Source organism: Stigmatopora nigra, chromosome 13, assembly GCF_051989575.1.
Source record: "Stigmatopora nigra isolate UIUO_SnigA chromosome 13, RoL_Snig_1.1, whole genome shotgun sequence".
NCBI classification, from domain to species: domain Eukaryota; kingdom Metazoa; phylum Chordata; class Actinopteri; order Syngnathiformes; family Syngnathidae; genus Stigmatopora; species Stigmatopora nigra.
This window is the reverse complement of record NC_135520.1, coordinates 2,119,376-2,142,943: the sequence shown is the minus strand read 5'-3', so window position 1 is coordinate 2,142,943 and position 23,568 is coordinate 2,119,376. Positions and strand designations below refer to the sequence as shown.

At 39.9% G+C, this 23,568-nt stretch overlaps 3 protein-coding genes and 1 long non-coding RNA gene across 7 annotated transcripts in view; 1 reads left to right on the top strand and 3 right to left on the bottom strand.

The window, feature by feature from the left end:
- Positions 1–709: 709 nt before the first annotated feature.
- On the top strand, positions 710–6,024 carry bsdc1 (BSD domain containing 1). 4 transcript variants are annotated; one of them, XM_077731622.1, is made up of 11 exons: positions 710–760; positions 1,309–1,363; positions 1,803–1,919; positions 1,987–2,154; positions 2,236–2,290; positions 2,752–2,867; positions 2,943–3,011; positions 4,732–4,831; positions 4,896–5,321; positions 5,401–5,504; positions 5,581–6,024. In XM_077731622.1, the coding sequence occupies exons 1-11, from the start codon at positions 750–752 to the stop codon at positions 5,608–5,610; spliced, it is 1,251 nt and encodes a 416-aa protein (XP_077587748.1). In that variant the 5' UTR covers positions 710–749; the 3' UTR covers positions 5,611–6,024. The 4 variants fall into 4 exon arrangements, with proteins under 4 accessions (XP_077587748.1, XP_077587747.1, XP_077587745.1 ...); XM_077731621.1 differs by having other exon boundaries at positions 5,398–5,504; XM_077731619.1 differs by lacking the exon at positions 710–760 and adding an exon at positions 848–1,239 and having other exon boundaries at positions 5,398–5,504.
- A 408-nt stretch (positions 6,025–6,432) lies between these two features.
- On the bottom strand, positions 6,433–8,203 carry cfd (complement factor D (adipsin)). The gene is made up of 5 exons (XM_077731623.1): positions 8,085–8,203; positions 7,865–8,021; positions 7,341–7,482; positions 6,990–7,280; positions 6,433–6,885 (listed from the first exon to the last, which is right to left on the bottom strand). The coding sequence occupies exons 1-5, from the start codon at positions 8,134–8,136 to the stop codon at positions 6,721–6,723; spliced, it is 807 nt and encodes a 268-aa protein (XP_077587749.1). The 5' UTR covers positions 8,137–8,203; the 3' UTR covers positions 6,433–6,720.
- A 5,201-nt stretch (positions 8,204–13,404) lies between these two features.
- Positions 13,405–23,568, bottom strand: part of LOC144206074 (uncharacterized) — a 10,403-nt gene continuing 239 nt past the window's right edge. The window contains exons 2-3 of the long non-coding RNA XR_013328292.1: positions 16,656–16,748; positions 13,405–13,465 (exon numbers count right to left, since the gene is read on the bottom strand). This is a non-coding gene — a long non-coding RNA (uncharacterized LOC144206074). The remainder of the gene's footprint in view (positions 13,466–16,655; positions 16,749–23,568) is intronic.
- foxi2 (forkhead box I2) lies at positions 19,560–23,135 on the bottom strand. The gene is made up of 2 exons (XM_077731356.1): positions 21,434–23,135; positions 19,560–20,563 (listed from the first exon to the last, which is right to left on the bottom strand). The coding sequence occupies exons 1-2, from the start codon at positions 21,897–21,899 to the stop codon at positions 20,130–20,132; spliced, it is 900 nt and encodes a 299-aa protein (XP_077587482.1). The 5' UTR covers positions 21,900–23,135; the 3' UTR covers positions 19,560–20,129.

The following is a 23,568-nucleotide window of genomic DNA, read 5'->3' as shown; positions in this document are numbered from 1 at the left end:
ACACACTCACCTGCACACACACACACACACACACACACACACACACACACACGACATACGTGTGTATGTTAATTCAAAAGACACTGACCTAAACTTGTACACACATCAAATGGACATGTCTTTTCATCAACCAGCTTAGTTTATTTTGCAAATAAAATTGCATTCATTTTCATTATACAAGTATAATGAGATTTAAAGCACAGTGCACATTAGCAAAAAACAAAAAACAGACAAATAAATAATCGATAAATAATAATAAAACCTAATGAATAAATAAAGTAGTCACCATAATAAGTCAACAACAATAATAAGTAAGGAAGTGCATAAATAACAAATAAAAATAATAGTAATGATAATAATACTAACAATACGTCAGTATATAAGTAGTAAATAAACTGTCATTATGAAAATAATAATAATAATAATAAATATCTCTAGATACAGCTTTATTTTCGCAAAGGCCGGAAATTCTTCGTCTTTTAGCTTTATTTTGAAATTTTATTGACTTCTGTCGCTGTAGAAATCGGGCAATGACGACATCAAAATAAATTGGACCCACGAAGTAAAAACAACAAAAATAATCTTTATATCTATATACAGACAAAAAAATGGATTAGAATATCTGATGTAAAATTATATTTGTATAAAATTATGCTTGGGCAGTTATAAACAAATCTCGTCAGCTGCGTATTTTTATGACGCAACTGGGGTTAGAGTTCAGTCAATACAGATGACGTCAACCCCTAAAGATGGCGGAAGGGTGAGTGTCGAGTCGCACATTTGTTATACTTTTTAAAGTTGCTTTTAACGTAAGTGCATTTACCAGAGCCTTATATTTAAACGTATTCTCAACGTATGTACTTGCTTGACTGATTTTTTTCTGAAACTCGTGATCTAACTGCCAACGTGCAATACGTCCAGAATCTTCTTCAGGAAGTGCGTTTGTTTACAAAATTTAGCCCGGCTAGCGTTAGCTTAGCTTGAACGTGTTTGCTCTTCGAAAACAAACATCGCCGCTTATCGAACGATCAAATTGAATTCTGCTTCATGTTCCGGCTTGATTTTAATCGATCTAGTTCAAAGTTTGTGCTCAGTGTCGATTATATATTGCACAGTTATGCAATTATTTATTTTTGTCCTGAAACCTTGTATAATACACAGCCACGAATTATTAGCCAACTGAAGCAGGTTGTGTTTTGAATATTCCACGATGTCATTGGAACAAGGGGCTGATTTTAGGTGCGTTCTGCTTTATTTAGTGTATTATTTTATTCGGCTAATGTGGATTTGTTATGATTATGATTACAGGGAAAACTGGTGGGGAGGCTGGCTTCAACAAAGCTTCCAGGCCGTCAAAGAAAAGGTAATAATTCATCATTTTTTATTACCAGTAATACCGTCTGGTCATAATTTACCGTTGTAAGCTCTTTGAAAGATTTAATTTAATGCATTTATTGTCCTTATACAAGGATATCGCTGTTTCTGTCTTATTTTAGTAACATTAGTCCAGGCTCTCGAGCCACATGCGGCTATTTGCTTCTTATTATATTTTGTATTTACTGTGGCTCTTTGCCTCATTTCATGTTTATCTTGTTTTTATTCTCTGTTAACGCACTCAAATTCATCAGGGCCCATTAAAAACAAATAAATTATCATATTTAAAATATAATTTCAAAGCACGTCTATAGTTCTCCAGTGGATTTTTCGCCCTAAATAGCATTTTTTTTTAAATGTTATTCAGTGATTCCTAACACAGTTTAAGCCTTTATTCCAATTGGAATAACTTTATTTTTTTTCCACAGTCATCTGAAGCTTTGGAGTTTATAAAGCGAGACTTGACAGAGTTCTCCACGGTGGTACAGCATGACACCGCCTGTTCCATCGCGGCCACGGCCACCGCCGTCAAAAACAAGTTAGCGGTAAGTCCTTCTTGAATAGATTCACATTTTTTAGCATTTATTTTTAACTGTTTTCAACTGCATCCAGGTTGAAGGCTCATCAGAAACCACAGAGAAGGTCAAGAAGAGTCTGTCAAGTTTCTTAGGTGTCATAACGGACACGCTTGCTCCGCCCCCTGATAAAACCATTGACTGTGACGTCATCACGTTGGTGGCGACCCCGGCAGGAACGACGGAAGTGTACGACAGCTCAAAGGTAGACATCCAACCTTCAATTTGGGACTGTTTACTTGTTGGCTGCCATTGACGCCCCATTTTCAATTTCTTCTCCTCACAGGCACGTCTCTACAGTCTCCAGGCCGATCCAGCCACGTATTGCAACGAACCTGACGGTAAGATTTTGACCCTCTCGCACAAAACCATTTAATTTTGGATACATTTGTGCTTATATAGCCTCAGTTAAAACACACAGAAACCATTAAAGAATGGACATAGACTGATTAGTTGAATAGAATACTTTTATTTTCATTATACAAGAATAATACATTGAATAGTTTCACAAATAAATACATAAATGAGTAGTCAACAACAAATAAATAATCAATAATTAAGAATAAATTGTCAGTAGTCAACAACATAAATAAGTAGTCAACATAGATAAGTAGGTAAGTGTACAAATAACAATAACTAATAATAAATAGGAATAAATTAGTCAACAACATAGATAAGTAGCCAACATAGATAAGTAAGTGGTCACATAAATAAGTAAAGTGCCAAGACTTCATGCTTTTATTCAGAAGGGTAAGACTTTCAAAGTAGGACTTGCAGTATTTTAAAGTACATTATTCTTCAGGACCCCCGGAGCAGTTTGACAACTGGCTGTCCGACTTCTGCATGGAGGAGAAGAAAGCAGAGATCTCGGAGCTCTTGGTCAGCAGTCCCTCCATACGAGCACTGTACACAAAAATGGTAGGTTCAACATTTTAGTTTCTTCAAATTAATACAGCTTGGTTGTCAGTTTGATTTGGGATGTTTTATTTCAAGGTTCCAGCAGCCGTCGCTCATTCAGAGTTCTGGCAGAGGTACTTCTACAAGGTTTTCCAGCTGGACCAGGTACATACACACCCCTCTTTTGATTCATACCCAATCATTTGTATGCAACTCCCACCATGCACTTGTATCAAAGTCTTTGGTGCTGCCTGTTGCTTATTGACAAATTTACTCTGACTTTAAAGGGAGAAATATCTAGCCAAATTGTGGCCTAGTGGTTAAATCACCTGTCTTTCGTCTGGGTGGCCTGGGTTCAAATCCCGGTTGGGACACTTTTTCACTTAGTTGTTTCTGTAGACTTGTAGTCAAGATACTGAAATAATGACAAAGGAAAGTGTAAACCACTTGGTGGCGCAGAGGTTAGAACACTGGACTCCCATGTGGGAGACCTTGGTTCGAATCCCGGTTGGGACACTTTTTCACTTAGTTGTTTCTGTGGACTTGTACTCAACAAAACTCAAATGATTACAGTGAAAAGTGTAGTCACTTGGTTGGCGCAGAGGTTAGATCACTGGACTCCCATCTGGGAGACCAGGGTTCGATTCCCACTGTCGACCTTTGGCTGATCACCGGACCAAGTAGTCTGGAAAATGGAACGAGAAGAAAAAAAAAAGGAAAAACTTTTTAATTTATATTAAACACTTAGTCATACTTTTCAGCAAAAGGTTATATTCCGAACTGCCTTCGGCAGTTCGGAAGACACTTGATGGACCTGTCTGTGCGAAAGGCGTTCTCGGGTCGGCCTTCGGCCGACCCTCGACCGCTTGCTTGGTCAGTGAACCGCCGACACCGGGAAGCGAACTCACGTTCTCTCGGTGCAAAGGCGAGTGTGCAACCCACTACACCAACTCGTGCCCCACTTATACATGGGTGTTGAAACGGTTTATCCTAGGAAATCAGGTGAAACACTTAGTCATTTTTTTACTCAAAATGCTTCATCCACCACTGAACATTTATATACTTATACACTTAGGCATTTTTACTTATTTTTTTAACAGAATAATATTGGGAAAATCTTTGCCTGCACTGGGATTTGTACCCAGGACCTCATAGGTGGCAGACTGATGACTTAACCATTAGGCCACCACCCTGTGGGAGTAGATAGTGGTACTTGTACTTTTATCTCATTCATTTACCTGAATAATATTGGGAAAATCTTTGCTTGCACTTGGATTTGAACCCAAGACCAAAGAGGTGGAAAACTGATGACTTATCCACTGGGCCACCTCTCCCCAAGATTAGCCAGTAGTATATTATATAGTATAGTAGGACTTTTTTACTTTTAAAAAAAACCTACATAGTATGGTAAGACTTTTTACCTTTAAAAAATGACATAGTATAGTAGGACTCTTTTACTTTAAAAAAACTACATAGTATGGTCGGACTTTTTACCTTTAAAAAAATGACATAGTATAGTAGGACATTTTTACTTTAAAAAATGACATAGTATAGTAGGACTTTTTTACTTTAAAAAAACTACATAGTATGGTCGGACTTTTTACCTTTAAAAAAATGACATAGTATAGTAGGACTTTTTTACTTTAAAAAAACTACATAGTATGGCAGGACTTTTTACCTTTAAAAAAACGACATAGTATAGTAGGACTTTTTTACTTTAAAAAAACTACATAGTATAGTAGGACTTTTTTACTGGCCCCTTCAATACCCTCCAGGCCACTCTACTTCCTACAAAAGAAAGTCAAGATAAGGCCTTTAGGTCATAAATCACATCTTTATTGGACATTTGTGCATGAAAATGTCCATTCAAACACTTACATTTCAGGAGGAGGCGCGGCGAGTGGCTCTGAAGCAGAGGGCTGAACAGACTTCCCACACGGAGACGCTCGGATGGGAAGAAGAAGAAGAGGACGAGGAGGAAGAAGGTATGCTTGGAATAAATTGACTCCTTTTCCAGCCTGAACCACCTTTACTATGGTTTCTTTTCAGATGACTTTCTTGGAAGCACGTCCTCGTCTCGGCTCAACTCCAGCTCCCCCAAACCGCCGCTGTCAACGACGCAGCTGAGTCACGGCGAGCCATCTCAGAGCGAGGAGCGCGACGCCGCCATTTCCGTCAGCAGCGACAGTACGAGTCTACCAACGCAGCTGGAAGCACGGCCTGACCACCTCGTGGGCGAAGTGGCGAAGAAGCTGGACCAGGTCACCGTAGACGGCGGTGTGGAGCAGACGGAAAAACCTCAGCAGACTCACGACTCGCCTCCTGAAACACAAACGGAAAACGCAACCCGGCCAAAAGCAGCTGCGCGGACCTCAAAAGTAGAGGGTGCTAAGGACGAGGGGGCCCAAGACCTGAGGGTGTTTGAGCTGAACTCTGACAGCGGCAAGTCAACGCCCTCTAACAACGGAAAAAAAGGTGCGTTTATCCCAAGATGTTTAGTTTTTATCCCCCAATAAGTGTGTAAATTTAAGACTATATTGTATTTGGCCAGCAGGTTCCAGTACGGACGTGAGTGAGGACTGGGAGAAAGACTTTGACCTGGACATGACGGAAGAAGAAGTTCAAATGGCGCTGTCGAAAATCGAAGCATCCGGAGAGGTTGGTCTTTTTCTCCGTTGACTTTCTTTTTCGTCGCCTATTAATGAAACTGTTTTTCTTTGCTTTTTGGTAACAGTTGGAAGAAGACTGGGAGAACTGGGAATGAGAGATTGTGTCTGCGGCACCCACCAACCAACTTATCACATCCCCGGCATCCGAGCTCATTCGTAGAAGATGAAGAAGCACGTCGTGAAATCTTTGTCCACGCCGCCAACTTGTCCGTTGAACCGGATGGAGGTTGGCCTTGGGGTGAGTGACGTCACACGGGAGCTCGTCAAACATGAGAAAATGACGCCTGTCGCCGATGGAAATTGTATTTTAGGACATCTTCTCCAACGGCAAGTAAGGGATTCTTGGAATTTCTTTTCTATGTTACGTGATTGAACATACCGTATCTTTCTGCTAGCTTGGCTGCAGGCTAAAAATAGCATCCGTGCTGCTCGTTATCGTTGATAGAGAAAATGCCACAACAGTGGTTTTTGGATTAATATTATTAAAGAGTCATTTATTAAGTCTACAATTTTCTGTCTTCATTACAGTTGCTTTTTACACAAATGCTAACCTTTCACAATTATTTCCCTGTCATGTTATCAAACGTCCGGGGGACCAGACGTCCGGGGGACCAGACGTCCGGGGGACCAGACGTCCGGGGGACCAGACGTCCGGGGGACCAGACGTCCGGGGGACCAGACGTCCGGGGGACCATACGTCCGGGGGACCATACGTCCGGGGGACCAGACGTCCGGGGGACCAGACGTCCGGGGGACCAGACGTCCGGGCGACCAGACGTCCGGGCGACCAGACGTCCGGGCGACCAGACGTCCGGGCGACCAGACGTCCGGGCGACCAGACGTCCGGGCGACCAGACGTCCGGGCGACCAGACGTCCGGGGGTCCAGACGTCCGGGCGACCAGACGTCCGGGGGACCAGACGTCCGGGGGACCAGACGTCCGGGGGACCAGACGTCCGGGGGACCAGACGTCCGGGGGACCAGACGTCCGGGGGACCAGACGTCCGGGGGACCAGACGTCCGGGCGACCAGACGTCCGGGCGACCAGACGTCCGGGCGACCAGACGTCCGGGGGACCAGACGTCCGAGCGACCAGACGTCCGGGGGACCAAACGTCATATACATAGTCATTTGTCCTATTAATGAAATACAACATTTTCCTTTTCGTAAATGCTTTTTGTTAAAGTAAAATCAGTGTTATAATTACTATGAAGCTTCTGTTTGAAGGCCCATGACTTGATCCATCCACTGAGTGTAATGCGAGATGGTGGTGTAGATTCCCGGCTTCTTGATCTGCCCACACTTTTTGCCACCGTTGGAGGTGATGCCCACCACCACGCTGTTGTACAGCAGAGGACCACCGGAGTCACCCTACAGTTGGAGATGTGGAAACAAATAAATCATCAAATTGGTGTCCCTTTTGCTTACTTTCTATGGATCTTAGGGTGCAATTCTGTCCTAAGATGGCCACTTACATCACAGGAGTCCTCTATCCTGTGTGGCCCGTCGCACGGCTCGGGGCACAGCTTGTGAGCGCAGATCATGTTGTCGGTGAACTTCCTCCCAAAGTAGTCACTCCGCCGGCAACGGGCCGAGCTCAACACGTCCATGACGGCTTCCTTCAGGGCGTCGGGTCTGGAGCCCAGGTTGTCCGTGGAGCCCCAGCCGGCCGTCTCCACTTCAGCGCCCAGGCCGGGCTCTTCATCGCCGGCTCGCAGGAACGCCACCGTCCCAACGGCTTCTGTGGCGTTGAACGGGCGGTCCAGCTACGGCCAGAAGAAGGGAATTTAGGCGAAAAAGACCCCAAATGGTGCACGTTCACGTACCTTAATCAGAGCAATGTCATTGTTGTAGTTATCGGGGTCAAATTGTGGGTGATTGTGGAGCTCCAGGATGTCAAAGGTTTGCTTTGTGTCCTCTGCTTGACTCAGAGAGTGAGCACCCAGCACCACCTTCCGGCCGTTGGCCCTGTTACAGCAATTTCAAAACAAAAAATGATGATTAAAATCAATATTTCTAAAAAAAAGCATGAATGATTGTCTCTGCACGAACTGGACATGAAGTGATATTTTTTTGTATCATGATACAGAGTTAACTAAACCAAAAAATGAACTTTTGGGATTTTAAACATAGCATATTAGATCTATGGGGACTGTACTGTCATAACATGGCTGACAAACCAGTGGAGTTAAGTACTAAACAAACTAATAGAAAATACATTAACTTTTTTGGGCTACTAGTAACATTTAAAACGGCATATTTTGATGTATCTCCATACGATCGTCAATTTTATACATCACACAATTCCCATAATAAATAAAATTTGATTGCTTATTATTTAATTTCTCACCCGTTGGGCATACAATGCACGGCCGTGACGATCCAGCGTTCGGCGACGGCAAAGCCTCCGCACTCGTGCTTCACGGCGTCTCCCTCGACCGCCTGGATGGACGCCATGTAAGGACGGGAGTGGGGTGCCGCCTCCCTGCCCCCGATGATGGCCTCCCCTGAGCGAGGGAGAACCGTCACATTGGGGGTGCCGAAGTTCGAGCGGCGAGCGGCCGACTTACCTGGCACCACGAGCGCTAGCGCCACTATCCCTGCGACCAGCGGTGTCATCATGGTAGAGCTCTGGCGTGGAATTTCACATAGTCGCCATCTTTTAAAGGCTTCGGTGGAGGAAGTGTCGGTTTCCTTTCCGGGAATACAAAAAGGAAAAACAGGAAGGCAAAAGCAATAAGTCAACTTGATGAGCTGAAAAGCAGAATTATCTTGCTATAAGGCTTTTTTTCCTTGAAAAAACGACATAGTATAGTAAGGCTTTTTTTCTTGAAAAAACGACATAGTATAGTAAGGCTTTTTTTCTTGAAAAAACGACATAGTATAGTAAGGCTTTTTTTCTTGAAAAAACGACATAGTATAGTAAGGCTTTTTTTCTTGAAAAAACAACATAGTATAGTAAGGCTTTTTTTCTTGAAAAAACGACATAGTATAGTAAGGCTTTTTTCCTGAAAAAACGACATAGTATAGTAAGGCTTTTTTTCTTGAAAAAACGACATAGTATAGTAAGGCTTTTTTTTTTTGAAAAAACGACATAGTATAGTAAGGCTTTTTTCTTGAAAAAACGACAGTATAGTAAGGCTTTTTTTCTTGAAAAAACGACATAGTATAGTAAGGCTTTTTTTCTTGAAAAAACGACATAGTATAGTAAGGCTTTTTTTCTTGAAAAAACGACATAGTATAGTAAGGCTTTTTTTCTTGAAAAAACGACATAGTATAGTAAGGCTTTTTTTCTTGAAAAAACGACATAGTATAGTAAGGCTTTTTTTCTTGAAAAAACGACATAGTATAGTAAGGCTTTTTTTCTTGAAAAAACGACATAGTATAGTAAGGCTTTTTTTCTTGAAAAAACGACATAGTATAGTAAGGCTTTTTTTCTTGAAAAAACAACATAGTATAGTAAGGCTTTTTTTCTTGAAAAAACGACATAGTATAGTAAGGCTTTTTTCCTGAAAAAACGACATAGTATAGTAAGGCTTTTTTTCTTGAAAAAACGACATAGTATAGTAAGGCTTTTTTTTTTTTGAAAAAACGACATAGTATAGTAAGGCTTTTTTTCTTGAAAAAACGACATAGTATAGTAAGGCTTTTTTTCTTGAAAAAACGACATAGTATAGTAAGGCTTTTTTTCTTGAAAAAACGACATAGTATAGTAAGGCTTTTTTTCTTGAAAAAACGACATAGTATAGTAAGGCTTTTTTTCTTGAAAAAACGACATAGTATAGTAAGGTTTTTTTCTTGAAAAAACGACATAGTATAGTAAGGCTTTTTTTCTTGAAAAAACAACATAGTATAGTAAGGCTTTTTTTCTTGAAAAAACGACATAGTATAGTAAGGCTTTTTTCCTGAAAAAACGACATAGTATAGTAAGGCTTTTTTTCTTGAAAAAACGACATAGTATAGTAAGGCTTTTTTTTTTGAAAAAACGACATAGTATAGTAAGGCTTTTTTCTTGAAAAAACGACAGTATAGTAAGGCTTTTTTTCTTGAAAAAACGACATAGTATAGTAAGGCTTTTTTTTCTTGAAAAAACGACATAGTATAGTAAGGCTTTTTTTCTTGAAAAAACGACATAGTATAGTAAGGCTTTTTTTCTTGAAAAAACGACATAGTATAGTAAGGCTTTTTTTCTTGAAAAAACGACATAGTATAGTAAGGCTTTTTTTCTTGAAAAAACGACATAGTATAGTAAGGCTTTTTTTCTTGAAAAAACAACATAGTATAGTAAGGCTTTTTTTCTTGAAAAAACGACATAGTATAGTAAGGCTTTTTTCCTGAAAAAACGACATAGTATAGTAAGGCTTTTTTTCTTGAAAAAACGACATAGTATAGTAAGGCTTTTTTTTTGTTGAAAAAACGACATAGTATAGTAAGGCTTTTTTCTTGAAAAAACGACAGTATAGTAAGGCTTTTTTTCTTGAAAAAACGACATAGTATAGTAAGGCTTTTTTTTCTTGAAAAAACGACATAGTATAGTAAGGCTTTTTTTTTTGAAAAAACGACATAGTATAGTAAGGCTTTTTTTCTTGAAAAAACGACATAGTATAATAAGGTTTTTTTCTTGAAAAACGACATAGTATAGTAAGGCTTTTTTCTTGAAAAAACGACAGTATAGTAAGGCTTTTTTTCTTGAAAAAACGACATAGTATAGTAAGGCTTTTTTTCTTGAAAAAACGACATAGTATAGTAAGGCTTTTTTTTCTTGAAAAAACGACATAGTATAGTAAGGCTTTTTTTCTTGAAAAAACGACATAGTATAGTAAGGCTTTTTTTCTTGAAAAAACGACATAGTATAGTAAGGTTTTTTTCTTGAAAAAACGACATAGTATAGTAAGGCTTTTTTTCTTGAAAAAACGACAAAGTATAGTAAGGCTTTTTTTCTTGAAAAAACGACATAGTATAGTAAGGCTTTTTTTCTTGAAAAAACGACATAGTATAGTAAGGCTTTTTTTCTTGAAAAAAATGACATAGTATAGTAAGGCTTTTTTTCTTGAAAAAACGACATAGTATAGTAAGGCTTTTTTTCTTGAAAAAACGACATAGTATAGTAAGGTTTTTTTCTTGAAAAAACGACATAGTATAGTAAGGCTTTTTTTCTTGAAAAAACGACATAGTATAGTAAGGCTTTTTTTTTTGAAAAAACGACATAGTATAGTAAGGCTTTTTTCTTGAAAAAACGACAGTATAGTAAGGCTTTTTTTCTTGAAAAAACGACATAGTATAGTAAGGCTTTTTTTCTTGAAAAAACGACATAGTATAGTAAGGCTTTTTTTTTTGAAAAAACGACATAGTATAGTAAGGCTTTTTTCTTGAAAAAACGACAGTATAGTAAGGCTTTTTTTCTTGAAAAAACGACATAGTATAGTAAGGCTTTTTTTTCTTGAAAAAACGACATAGTATAGTAAGGCTTTTTTTCTTGAAAAAACGACATAGTATAGTAAGGCTTTTTTTCTTGAAAAAACGACATAGTATAATAAGGTTTTTTTCTTGAAAAACGACATAGTATAGTAAGGCTTTTTTCTTGAAAAAACGACAGTATAGTAAGGCTTTTTTTCTTGAAAAAACGACATAGTATAGTAAGGCTTTTTTTCTTGAAAAAACGACATAGTATAGTAAGGCTTTTTTTTCTTGAAAAAACGACATAGTATAGTAAGGCTTTTTTTCTTGAAAAAACGACATAGTATAGTAAGGCTTTTTTTCTTGAAAAAACGACATAGTATAGTAAGGTTTTTTTCTTGAAAAAACGACATAGTATAGTAAGGCTTTTTTTCTTGAAAAAACGACAAAGTATAGTAAGGCTTTTTTTCTTGAAAAAACGACATAGTATAGTAAGGCTTTTTTTCTTGAAAAAACGACATAGTATAGTAAGGCTTTTTTTCTTGAAAAAAATGACATAGTATAGTAAGGCTTTTTTTCTTGAAAAAACGACATAGTATAGTAAGGCTTTTTTTCTTGAAAAAACGACATAGTATAGTAAGGTTTTTTTCTTGAAAAAACGACATAGTATAGTAAGGCTTTTTTTCTTGAAAAAACGACATAGTATAGTAAGGCTTTTTTTCTTGAAAAAACGACATAGTATAGTAAGGCTTTTTTTCTTGAAAAAACGACATAGTATAGTAAGGCTTTTTTTTTTGAAAAAACGACATAGTATAGTAAGGCTTTTTTCTTGAAAAAACGACAGTATAGTAAGGCTTTTTTTCTTGAAAAAACGACATAGTATAGTAAGGCTTTTTTTCTTGAAAAAACGACATAGTATAGTAAGGCTTTTTTTCTTGAAAAAACGACATAGTATAGTAAGGCTTTTTTTCTTGAAAAAACGACATAGTATAGTAAGGCTTTTTTTCTTGAAAAAACGACATAGTATAGTAAGGTTTTTTTCTTGAAAAAACGACATAGTATAGTAAGGCTTTTTTTCTTGAAAAAACGACAAAGTATAGTAAGGCTTTTTTTCTTGAAAAAACGACATAGTATAGTAAGGCTTTTTTTCTTGAAAAAACGACATAGTATAGTAAGGCTTTTTTTCTTGAAAAAACGACATAGTATAGTAAGGCTTCTTTTCTTGAAAAAACGACATAGTATAGTAAGGCTTTTTTTCTTGAAAAAACGACATAGTATAGTAAGGCTTTTTTTCTTGAAAAAACGACATAGTATAGTAAGGCTTTTTTTCTTGAAAAAACGACATAGTATAGTAAGGTTTTTTTCTTGAAAAAACGACATAGTATAGTAAGGCTTTTTTTCTTGAAAAAACGACATAGTATAGTAAGGCTTTTTTTCTTGAAAAAACGACATAGTATAGTAAGGCTTTTTTTCTTGAAAAAACGACATAGTATAGTAAGGCTTTTTTTTTTGAAAAAACGACATAGTATAGTAAGGCTTTTTTCTTGAAAAAACGACAGTATAGTAAGGCTTTTTTTCTTGAAAAAACGACATAGTATAGTAAGGCTTTTTTTCTTGAAAAAACGACATAGTATAGTAAGGCTTTTTTTCTTGAAAAAACGACATAGTATAGTAAGGCTTTTTTTCTTGAAAAAACGACATAGTATAGTAAGGCTTTTTTTCTTGAAAAAACGACATAGTATAGTAAGGTTTTTTTCTTGAAAAAACGACATAGTATAGTAAGGCTTTTTTTCTTGAAAAAACGACAAAGTATAGTAAGGCTTTTTTTCTTGAAAAAACGACATAGTATAGTAAGGCTTTTTTTCTTGAAAAAACGACATAGTATAGTAAGGCTTTTTTTCTTGAAAAAACGACATAGTATAGTAAGGCTTCTTTTCTTGAAAAAACGACATAGTATAGTAAGGCTTTTTTTCTTGAAAAAACGACATAGTATAGTAAGGCTTTTTTTTTTTTTAAAACGACATAGTATAGTAAGGCTTTTTTTCTTGAAAAAACGACATAGTATAGTAAGGCTTTTTTTCTTGAAAAAACGACATAGTATAGTAAGGCTTCTTTCTTGAAAAAACGACATAGTATAGTAAGGCTTTTTTTCTTGAAAAAACGACATAGTATAGTAAGGCTTTTTTTCTTGAAAGAACAACATAGTACGGTAAGACTTTTTTCTAAAAAAAACGACATACTACTAACTTAATGAAGTAGCAAGTAGTAATCTTGATCAACGCTGCCCTCTGCAGGAAAAAACAACAACAACACAAACTGCATTCTCAACTACTGAGTCATTTCAAGTTTGAGTCTGTCTGACATGTGCTTATTACAAGTGCTGATTACTTAAATGCATGCCAATTCCAATGGATTGGACGTCTGTCAACGTCAATGGCAGATGATGATTTCAATGTAACAATGTGTAAAATAAGGTCATTAAAAACTCCTTACCAACCAACACAGGCCAACCAGGATTGGACGTCCATCACTGTCAATGAAGAAGAGTTCATATCTGGAAAAGAAAATTAAAAACATTTTAACAACAGTGCAATTTCTTCCTCACTAAGTGTCTTCGGAGGGTCTTTGATGCTCCAACTAATGACTTGTTAACTAGTATTTAAGCTTAATGACACACATTCATCACGCCAAGTCATAAAAAAGGGCGTGTGAGCCGTCAAGACGACGTAAAGCGGCTTAAAAAAATAAAAGACGAGAAGCCCGGAGGAGAATTTGAAGAAGAAGAAGAATTTTGGGGTTCGGAATTGGGTTGGTTGTGCTTTTATTTTCCTGGCGATTCCAACGACAAGCTCCTTCTTGCCCGACCTTCAAAGCGTAATTGACACCTTTAAGTGTAATTTCATGGTTTCACTCCACCTGCCTTTTGATGTCTGCTTCGTGTGTGAGCCAGTGGTGCATGCTGGGAAGTTTTTTTTTGGCAGGGTTCGTTGGGGAAAGCTCGAATGGCGGGCCACGAGCGGAGAAATAACCAATAAACATTCCAAAGTATAAGTAAATTGTGAAAAAGTTGGGTTATAAGCTAGCCATGACCTCATTTTAATGTCAATTGCAATGATTTTGATGGGAAGGTTGCCCCTACCAAGATGGCCGACCGACGGAGCCCCTCCAACATGGCTGACCGACGGAGGACATGTTGGTAGGGGCCATGAAAAGTCTTTTCATGATAACTCCGATAGGAAGGAGAAATATTACTATGTATAGCATGAATAAGATTGTGCATGAGCGCCATATTGGATGTGGCTCAAGTCGAGGTATGTCACAGTTGTATTATAATTTTATTTTAACTATCATAATCATATCAAAAGATAGGTTGACATGTAATTTTGCCTCATTTCTCAAACTAAGTTTTACAGACAAAAAATAACAACTTGTGTAAAAGTTTTAAAAGTATTTACAATAGTACAACTAGTAGTTGGGTAAAAATATGGAGTACTTTTTCCATTTCATTGGGAAAAACAAAACAAACATCTCAATTAGCTGACACGAGGTGACGCACTTTGTTCCTGTTTGCCACGCGCTGACAGGCAAATGACACCCGAACGCAACATGAATCACGGGCAAGGAGACAGCCGGAGACACCCCTTCGCCGTAATGACCCACTCCCACCCGGTGATAATGACCCACCTCGTTACGGCTCCGTTAGCGCACGCCGCTGTCTGACTTATTTATTTTTTTATTAATAATGAGGCAAAATTGCATTTCAACCTAACTTTTGATATGATTACAATCGTTAAAATAGCATTATATTATAATTGTGACCTACCTTGACTTGAGCCACATCTAATATGGCGCTCATGCACAATCCTATTCATGATTTACACAGTAATGTTTCTCCTACGTTGTCGTGAAAAGACCTTTCATGGCCTCTAACAACATGGCCTCCGTCGTCAGCCATGATGGTAGGGCCTCTGTCGGTCGGCCATCTTGGTAAGGGCAACCTCCCCATCAAAATTACTGCAATTGACATTAAAATGAAGTGTGGACAGTCAAGTAAATTCATAATAAGCTAACTTCCTAAAAAATATATATATATTTTATATATTATAATCTTTGTGGCACTGACGATGACGAATCTAAGGGAAGAGGGAGGGCTGGCAGTTAATGAACAATCTTTTATTTACGTTTTTTTCCCTATTTGTTGACTTATCCGTTTGTTTTTAACCGCTATCTGTGTGGTATTCCTATTTTTTTCAGAGTATTGGTCATGTAGAGTTCAGAGCCGTCCCCCCTTTTCCCCGGTCGGGTGCCGCACCCCGCCCCGCCGCGCTCCCCCCCGACCCCGGGCCGCCCCCGCAGGCCCCGGCGGCCTCCGGCTCGGCGGCGTTCCAGTTTTTTTGTGTCGGAGGAAGCGCGCTGTGTTCCCTTGGCTGGCCTTCCTTTCCACGCCTGACTCCTCTGAAGCCTCACGCCGGCCCGCCGCGAAGCTGACGGAGCGTCGCGGTTGGCCTCGCCGTGCACCTGCGCTGGGATGAGGGCGGGGCTAGGGGGCTTGTTTCCCAGCTTCTGTTCCTTCTCGTTAAAGGGACGGCTAGCTTACGCGACCTTTAGGTGAAAGACGCTAGCCTTCAAGTAGAGTTAACCCTTCGTTTTCAAAAAGCTACAATTTTGGGCCCTGTTGATTGGATGGCTTTTCTGGGGGTAACTCTTCTCGTCCTGTTAAATTTGGGGTTGTTTGCTATTCATTTTTTTCACCTGTTGATCTTGCATTTTTTCAGGGTATTCTAAGGACACGTCCTGTTCATTTCTTAAAGCCAAGTCACATTATTTTGAATTTGTCGCTTCCTCATCCTGTTGATCTTAGTCCATTTCACTTAAGGTTCAATTCCAGGTCACTTAGTTTTGATTCCTTGGCATTTTTTGTGGGTTTGAAACCCTGAGTAGACCCAAAAACTACCCCCAGAATCCCAGTCTACCGACACAAAGTTTTTTTGGGATACAGGATGATGAGCCCCCCCCCCCTTACGCCCCGCCCCTTTGACCCCTCCCCAATCAAGCGATTCCTACTTTGCCATGGAGGCTGCTTTCGGCCTCTGGATGAACCTTTCCCCGAGACCCCCGGCCCGGAGGGGGCTGGATTAAAACTTGTATCTGTGTGTGTTTTAGTCATTATTCCATCGGGACACACACTGACTGCCGGGGCGGACTACTGTCTTTGTAGGCGACATTATTATTATCATCATCGAGCATGCTATATGTCCAATTCATGTGGAAAGGGAGGGGCCAATCAGCAAAAATTTAAATGGGATTGGCCAATAATGAGTGACTTACACTTTGTTTTTTTTCTGTTACATATTATACTGTCTTCTATCTATTTGTATTCAGGTAGTATTGAAAAATGGAATTAATTTTTTTCCAGAATCAAACTAGTTTAAGATCTGGTGTCATATTTTATAACTGTAGCTTTTGGGTTCAATTATTTTCGTGAAATATGTTGAAAACTATATAAAACCTATTTTTTTCTTTTTTACACAGTATAAAAAAATATTGAGAAAATTTTGGAGTTTCCAATTTTGAGTCTCTTTTCTTGTCAATTTTGGGTTGCTATTAACTTAGAGGGGATATTCACCTAGTATCCAAAAACAAGTATTATTTGGAGTATAAAAATGTACTTTAAAATGGCAGGATCACAACTAAAGTCCACCAAGAGAGCAATTTTATCATGAAAAAATTAAAAAAGTGCTTACATTTTGTGTTTTTTAAGCAGTTCCTCTGATCCATCCCTGTTTCCTCCTCACTTCCCATGATGCACTTCACCATGGTGGCGCGTGGGTCACTTCCTGGAAAGGCAAAAAGTCATATTTTGGTCAAAGCAAGACGACGACAGGCCATTGCGTTTTGTTTTGTTTGGGGCGACCACAACGGGCCGACTTCAACTTGACCCCCCCGCTGGCGTTTACCTATATCGGACCACCACCCCAACGCCCCCCCGTAGACGTCCAGACGAACAACGGTCCCGGGTGCGCACAATAGCCATGTCTTTGTCAATTAGCGCTAATAGCTTATTACACAGTGTAAAGTGACAGCGTGATTTGGAGGCCCCAATTAAAAGTGTGTGTGTGCGGTGGGAGTGTCAGGCGGGGGGTGCGCGGATGAGGCCAACGATGCGCATTCCGCCGCGACCCCGCTGAGAGACCCCGCCCTCTAATAGTTGAGCCAACGCTGCCTGTTGGGAAACATGGAGGAAACAAACCACAAACAGTAACCCTCGCTACACGGTTAGCATAGTGTTGGTGTATTTGTTGCTAGTGTACAGGTGGCAAAGTGACAAATTTTATTTTAAATTTTTGGGGAATTTAAATCAAAATGATGTAGTTTGTAATTGTAAAATATGGAATAAAAAATCAATTTCAAAAGACTAACTGATTTTTTAGGAATTTAAATAAAGTATGTAGTAACAGTTTAAGTTTTTTTAAATGAACCAAAAAAAAAATGAAAGAATATTTTTTTCTTTAAAAAATTGAAAAAAATAACATGACAAATATATACAAAGGATTTGGATCAATTCCAGTTTAATTTTAGCATTTTGAAGTCACTTTCTGTTTATTTTGGACCTTTTCTGGATCAAAAAAAAGTATTTTTATTTTTATTTTTGTAGATTTTGATGTCACTTCCTATTGATTTTTGGGACATTTTAACATCATCACATCCTGTTAATCTTGACTCACTTTCTGGGCCTTTTTGGCTTTAGTTTTCCCTCACTTATGGTATATTTTGTAGCATAAGAAACCTGTTTATTTCAGGGTATTTCTAGGTGATTTCCTGTCATTTGTGGCTAGCATGGCGGACGGGAAAAGGATTTCATCTAGCGCGGCGGCTCAATTAAGCGGGCCGGCCGGGTCATCTCCGGGTGAAGGTGTTATTCATTATTTTTCCGCCTGTCGGATCCTATGAGCGGCGGCGGCCGGGGAGCAAAAGGGCTCGCCGTTCGGGGGACGTCAAGCGCGCTCAAAAGCTTCTGCTCGGACCCACCGAGCGACCCACCGACCGACCCGCCCACCCACCCAACCACCCGCCAGCCGGACGGCCGGATTAAGAGCAACAAAGCGTGGCTCGCACCTGCGTCCCAGCCACAGTGGAAACTCGCCACGTTTCCTCACGTTAAGAGACTTTAATTCTTTTTCGTGTGGTTGCCAGATTTGGCCGGCATAACTACGGCTTTCCTAATCTTTGCATTGAACTAAACTAAAGACTAAATATTGAAATTATATATAATCTTGCATATTTACATATATATATACTCATAAAAAGGTGTTGTGCCATTTTAGATATAATATTTAGATTTTTTAAAAATTGGATTATAAGATCTGGATCAAAAGCCCTAAATATTCAGTTTTTTTCATAGATATAAAACTGTTTATTTGATATTTTTTCTTATTAAGCGAATAAATATCTAAAAATTATATTCAATATAAGTGGAAAACTGATTTACTTTTAGATTTTACAATGCTTTTTGACCTAAAAACACCAAAAAAAGGATAAAAAAAATTGCAATTATTGATTTAAAAAGGGGAAAATAAGAAAATATAATATACATCTATAATCTTCAATTAAATTTGACCCTAAAAAATAAAATTGGCACTCAAGATTTACTTACTCGGACCGCAAAAAAATGATGCGGCGGGCCAGATTTGGCCCCCGGGCCACCACTTTGACACCTGTGGTTTAGAGTGTTCAACCAGTTACTTTGACAAAAGTTGAAAACCACGTTAAGGTCAACTTAAATTTATTAACATTACGGCTTTGTGTTTTTATTGTGGGTTTGTTTGGTGCCAACAGTGCAAACAGAATGAATGTGTATCACCACCACCATTGTATTTGATGCTGTTTTGTTGTCCACACAAAAACACACAAACACTGTTAAGTAGGCAACACCTCTCACAGGGTTTTTCGGGGACACGTCGGCCCCCCCAAAATGTAGGCCCGAGCGACAATGGCGCTTTTCAAGGTCAACCTATGGGAGACTCTGCCAAATGACAGACCCAGGGTCAGTGGATCTGTTGGAAAAGGGCAAGTTGCAATATTCCACCAGAAAGCTCTATTAAAAGGTTATGAAAACAATTCTGAGCTGGCATAAATAAACCGACTGAAAAAAAAAATGAATCAGACCATAGAGAACAGGTTATAACGTTTATTAATAACCACAATTTGAAGTGCCTGCGTGTGTGTACAGATTTAAAAAAAGAAAAAAAAGGATAGAAAAGTTAAAGGATTGTCTCACCAAATCCTGAGAAAATACAAACGTAGAAACCTTTATTCGCAAAACAAAAGCTGTTAACAAACTACAGTAGAAAAAAAACAATGCCTATTCACATAAATAGCATAAATATTTCCAAACTATAACTTACAAAAATATACTTTTTGTTTCCTTTGAGGTGTAGCGCTGTCGTATCCGTCATAAAAAGGGCAAAAGAAAGAAAAAAAATCAAGCGTGATGTTTACTGCATGTGGAGGAGACATTTTGTCTCGGTGAGGTAACGTGAGGCGACCAATCCCCCCCTCCAACGACCTAACCGCCACGTTCCCTGCCCCCCCCCAAAAAAAATGGAAGGCAGCTTTCGGCAGGTTGAAGCACGTTTGGCCGCCGTAGAAAAAGAAGAACAAATCAAAACAAAGTTCCCCTTCGTAGTACTATTTTACAAGTTCAATAAGTATTTTGAAGTTTATTTTTTTGGTTATTGCGTCTTCCTACGAGGGCATATTGTCAAGATAATTATATATGCGGGAAGGCCGAGCCACGGACTTTCATTAGAGGTATTACACTGCGTGGTTTGTCGGCGGCTCGGCGTGATCTTTACACGGGTTCGATTTTAGTACGATTTTTTTTGGCCAAAATCGATTTTTTTTAAATATTTATATCTATTTAAAAATACCCACAATGTAGCCAAATATTCTCCAGATTTTTTTTGTAATGTTTATTGATTGAATGATATTTTTTTTGTTATTTTAACAAATAACAAAATAAAATGTTTAACTATTTTAGTCCAAATAATCCTTCTGTTTTGAATATGAACATTTTTGTCTGTCAGATTCCCTGTTTTAAATGAATTGGACTCCTAGTGACAAACTCTTTCGGATTATTTTCCGCAAAATTATTTTACGTATTTTGCCGTTTGTTTTTTTGCAGTTTCTTGTGTATATTTTTGGGGGAATTTTCCGAACTAGAGCTCAGTGGTCCCATCTCGCGGGTAAATCAGGCTGTTGACACTGAATCCATTGTAAAGATGGCCGCTAAAATGTCCGCTCTGCCCCCCCAGGGCGCCGTAGTAGAGGCCACGATTGAAGGACAACCCCTCGCCGGCATGCTGGGACGCTTGGCTACGATAGGGTACCCGCGGGGGCCCCGCGGAAACCTCATCCGAGGGTCCGGAGTTGGGCCGCGCCCCGCACGCCAGAGAGGACATGCCGCCGTAAAAGTTGCCGTAGCACGAGGCCGGCTTGACGTTCTCCGAGGGGGAGGGGGGTCCGCGAGCGGGGCCCGCCACGCCATCTTCCGTCTTGCCCGGGTCGGAGCGTCGCTTCCGTTTTCGCCGGAAGTTGCCGTTGTCAAACATCTTCTCGCAGTTGGGGTCCAACGTCCAATAGTTTCCTTTGCCTGAAGCGGGAAAATTTGCCCGTCAAAGTTGAGTTCAAGTGGATTCTCGTGAAGAAATGAGGACTCTTTAAGAAACTTTCTAATCAAGTGGCGTCTGTTTGGTTGCTACCAACCCTCGCATGTCAAAGGGATTTGGCATCTAGGACTGTCAATAGCAGCTATGGAGTAAATTGAGATTAATGATTAAGAGAAACTAGCTTGGATTTTGTTTGAATGCTAATGCATTGATTTTGGAGGGATGGTCGCCTCTACAAAGATGGCTGCCACTCTGAGGCCATCTTGGTAGGGGCCATGAAAAATAAAAACATGAAAGTGCAAAAAGCTGAAGAAGTGGAAAAAACTTCTACATTAGTTGTTAAGTTAGATAAAGTTATGAGCAAAAATGCTTTTTTAAGCACAATATACGGTGGTACAAATTAATAAATTTAGATTTTGTGACGCTTTCCTAGTGAGGGGGAACAAAAATATTATCTATTTACTAATGCTCTACAATAGTTTCCATTATTCAACAGTTGATTTTTGCAAAAAAAAAATAGCGATTCAATTATTACTTAAATTTTCGTTAACACATCTACATGGCTTGAAACATGTCAATTAAACGAAAATGAGAACTTTAATTTCAAAATAATTGAATGTTTTAACAAAGTCCAAAATCCAAAACTTATTTAGAACACGTTGTTGCGCTTCGAAATGAATTGCAACGGTAAGTTAAAACTTTTGTAGTTCTATTTAGTATTTAGTACTGAAGTGGTCAACTAGGGGAAGATTGGTCCTATTTGGCAACTCTACATTGACAGTCCTAGACGCCCAATCCATTTCAAATGGGAAGTAAGGCTGACCACAATGTGATGGCGTGCGTGCACCACGTACCGGGGTCATCCTCGTCACGAGGCACCTTCTTGAAGCAGTCGTTGAGGGACAGGTTGTGGCGGATGGAGTTCTGCCAACCGGCTTTGCTCTTCTTGTAGAAGGGGAAGTTGTCAGCCACGTACTGGTAGATCTGACTCAGGGTCAGTTTCTTGTCACGGGCGTTCTGGATGGCCATGGCGATCAGGGCCGAATACGAGTAAGGCGGCCTCACCAGCCTCAGCAGTTCCTCCTGGCCTGCCGCCGACAGCCAGCCCGCCGGTTCTGGGCCCAAGGAGGGCGGACCGAAGGCCGCTGGGGAACCGCCGCCATGGAGGTAGGGTCCGGCGCAGGGGGCCGGCGCACCCCACAGGTAAGACGGTCCGGGTGGGGGGGCGTACTCGCACACCTGTGGGTTCTGGTTCTGCTGTTGTTGATGCTGTTGTTGCTGCTGCAGCTGTTGCTGGTACACGTCGCAGTACGTGGCCATGTCCGACCGCCGCCGCTGCTGACGGCGCTCGGGGTCGATCTTCAGTCCCGCCGAGGGTGGGAGGGAAGTTTTTTGCGAGGAGTTTCCAACCAGCCAGAGAGGGGAGGAAAAGAAGTCCCACTCCCCAAGGAGCCGCGGTCCGGCTTCTCTGCGCTGGCAACAAGTGGGCGTGGCGTAAAAAAAAACTTGGAGGCGGGGCCAGAACAGGGGGAACGCCTACATTCGGGTTTTGGTGAGGACTTGTTGAAAATAGTGACCGGTGATTGGGTTTTGTATTCTGGAAGCATCATTCGTTCTTCTATTTTTTACGATGGCAAGGGTCGCGGGGGGTGCTAGAGCCTGGATTAAGTTGGGTAACAGGAAATCCCAACCTGAGGGCCAGCCAATCGCTGAGCAGAATGATAAATTGTCACTGGGAGGTAGGGACAATTGAGAGTGATCAATTAGCTTAGCCTGTTAGCATGTTTTTGGTTGATATGTGGTCACTTCTTCGTCCCTTTGGAGCATTTCCCGGTCAGTCATTGGCTAATTCATTTTTTGAGGTACATTGTTGTTGATTCTTGATGATATACTTCAGAGTTGCAGGTGGTCAAACTATTAATTTTTGAATTTTTCCTTTTTGTGTGGCTGGCAACCAATGAGTTAATAATGTTTTTTGCTAATTCCAGTCGATGTTTGGATTCGTAGCATTTCCAGTGGAATGAAAGGACAAGTTGAAATATGGAGAGCTGTCATGCATCTTCTTCATTGTCACCCGTAGCGGTAAAACGCCGGCTTTTAACACTCATTAGAGCGTCTGTGCGCCGCCGACAACATTTTTTTGGGATCCTCGCCGCAAAGTTGTGCTCAAGAATGTCCCGATGGCATATTTGGGAACGCCAGTCGAGTCTGAGTCACCTGATTTTGCCACTGCGGATACCGCGGAAATATTTTGAGGGAAAATAGCACACCCAATTGCATTGGAGTTATTTACGAAACCAAAGTTTTTACAAAGCGTACTTTCTATGTATTATGTACACTACAGCTCAGAATTGTTTTACTATTTGACCAAAATGTTTCAATGGAGCTTTTCTTGTTTGTTGGCGAACACCGCCCCCTAGCGTTTTCAGTTGGGCACTCTGCAGAGTGCTTGATGACCACTAGATGGGGGCATCTACCCAAAATGGCAAAACTAATTTTTGGACTCAAGGAGATACATTTCATCAATGCGGAACAAAAAATGACGTCAAAAAGTAGTGCATTACTTGCGCATCTCCTTTTAAATCCATGAATTCAACCGAAATAAGACGAAAAATAAAACCTCACCAAAACAACGAAATATTAATTCGTCCATCTATCTCTCTCAACTCTGACTTCCAGCCAAGGCCATTAATTAACGCTTTTACTACTAGACAAGTCAAGTAAACTTTTCCAGACTGTCAAGTAGTTCCGCCTTAGCATGAAAGAGGGCGCTCATATTCAAAGCATCCAGAACAGGGCTGTCAAAATCGGTTTGGTTGGAAGGCCATATTCATACCAACTACATCTCATGTAGGCCAAAACATCTTAGCTTTAGCTCCAAAAAGTGAACTTACTAGCCGCCATTTTGAAAGATGAGCAAAACTTTGGACTATTCCCTATTAATTTTCATCTTTATTCTTTAAAACAAGGATGCTCACAGTTAACCTAC

Bases quoted from the DNA above. Each gene is read 5' to 3' on its own strand.
- bsdc1 (XM_077731619.1), top strand. From the start codon at position 1,211: ATGTCATTGGAACAAGGGGCTGATTTTAG. The intron at 2,291-2,751 runs GTAAGATTTTGA...ATTATTCTTCAG, and splicing joins GTATTGCAACGAACCTGACG to GACCCCCGGAGCAGTTTGAC. The intron at 2,868-2,942 runs GTAGGTTCAACA...TTTTATTTCAAG, and splicing joins GAGCACTGTACACAAAAATG to GTTCCAGCAGCCGTCGCTCA.
- cfd (XM_077731623.1), bottom strand. From the start codon at position 8,136: ATGATGACACCGCTGGTCGCAGGGATAGTGGCGCTAGCGCTCGTGGTG. The intron at 8,022-8,084 runs GTAAGTCGGCCG...TCCCTCGCTCAG, and splicing joins GCTAGCGCTCGTGGTGCCAG to GGGAGGCCATCATCGGGGGC. The intron at 7,483-7,864 runs GTGAGAAATTAA...TTGCTGTAACAG, and splicing joins GTGCATTGTATGCCCAACGG to GGCCAACGGCCGGAAGGTGG.
- foxi2 (XM_077731356.1), bottom strand. From the start codon at position 21,899: ATGGCCACGTACTGCGACGTGTACCAGCAACAGCTGCAGCAGCAACAA. The intron at 20,564-21,433 runs GTACGTGGTGCA...TTCCCGCTTCAG, and splicing joins TCGTGACGAGGATGACCCCG to GCAAAGGAAACTATTGGACG.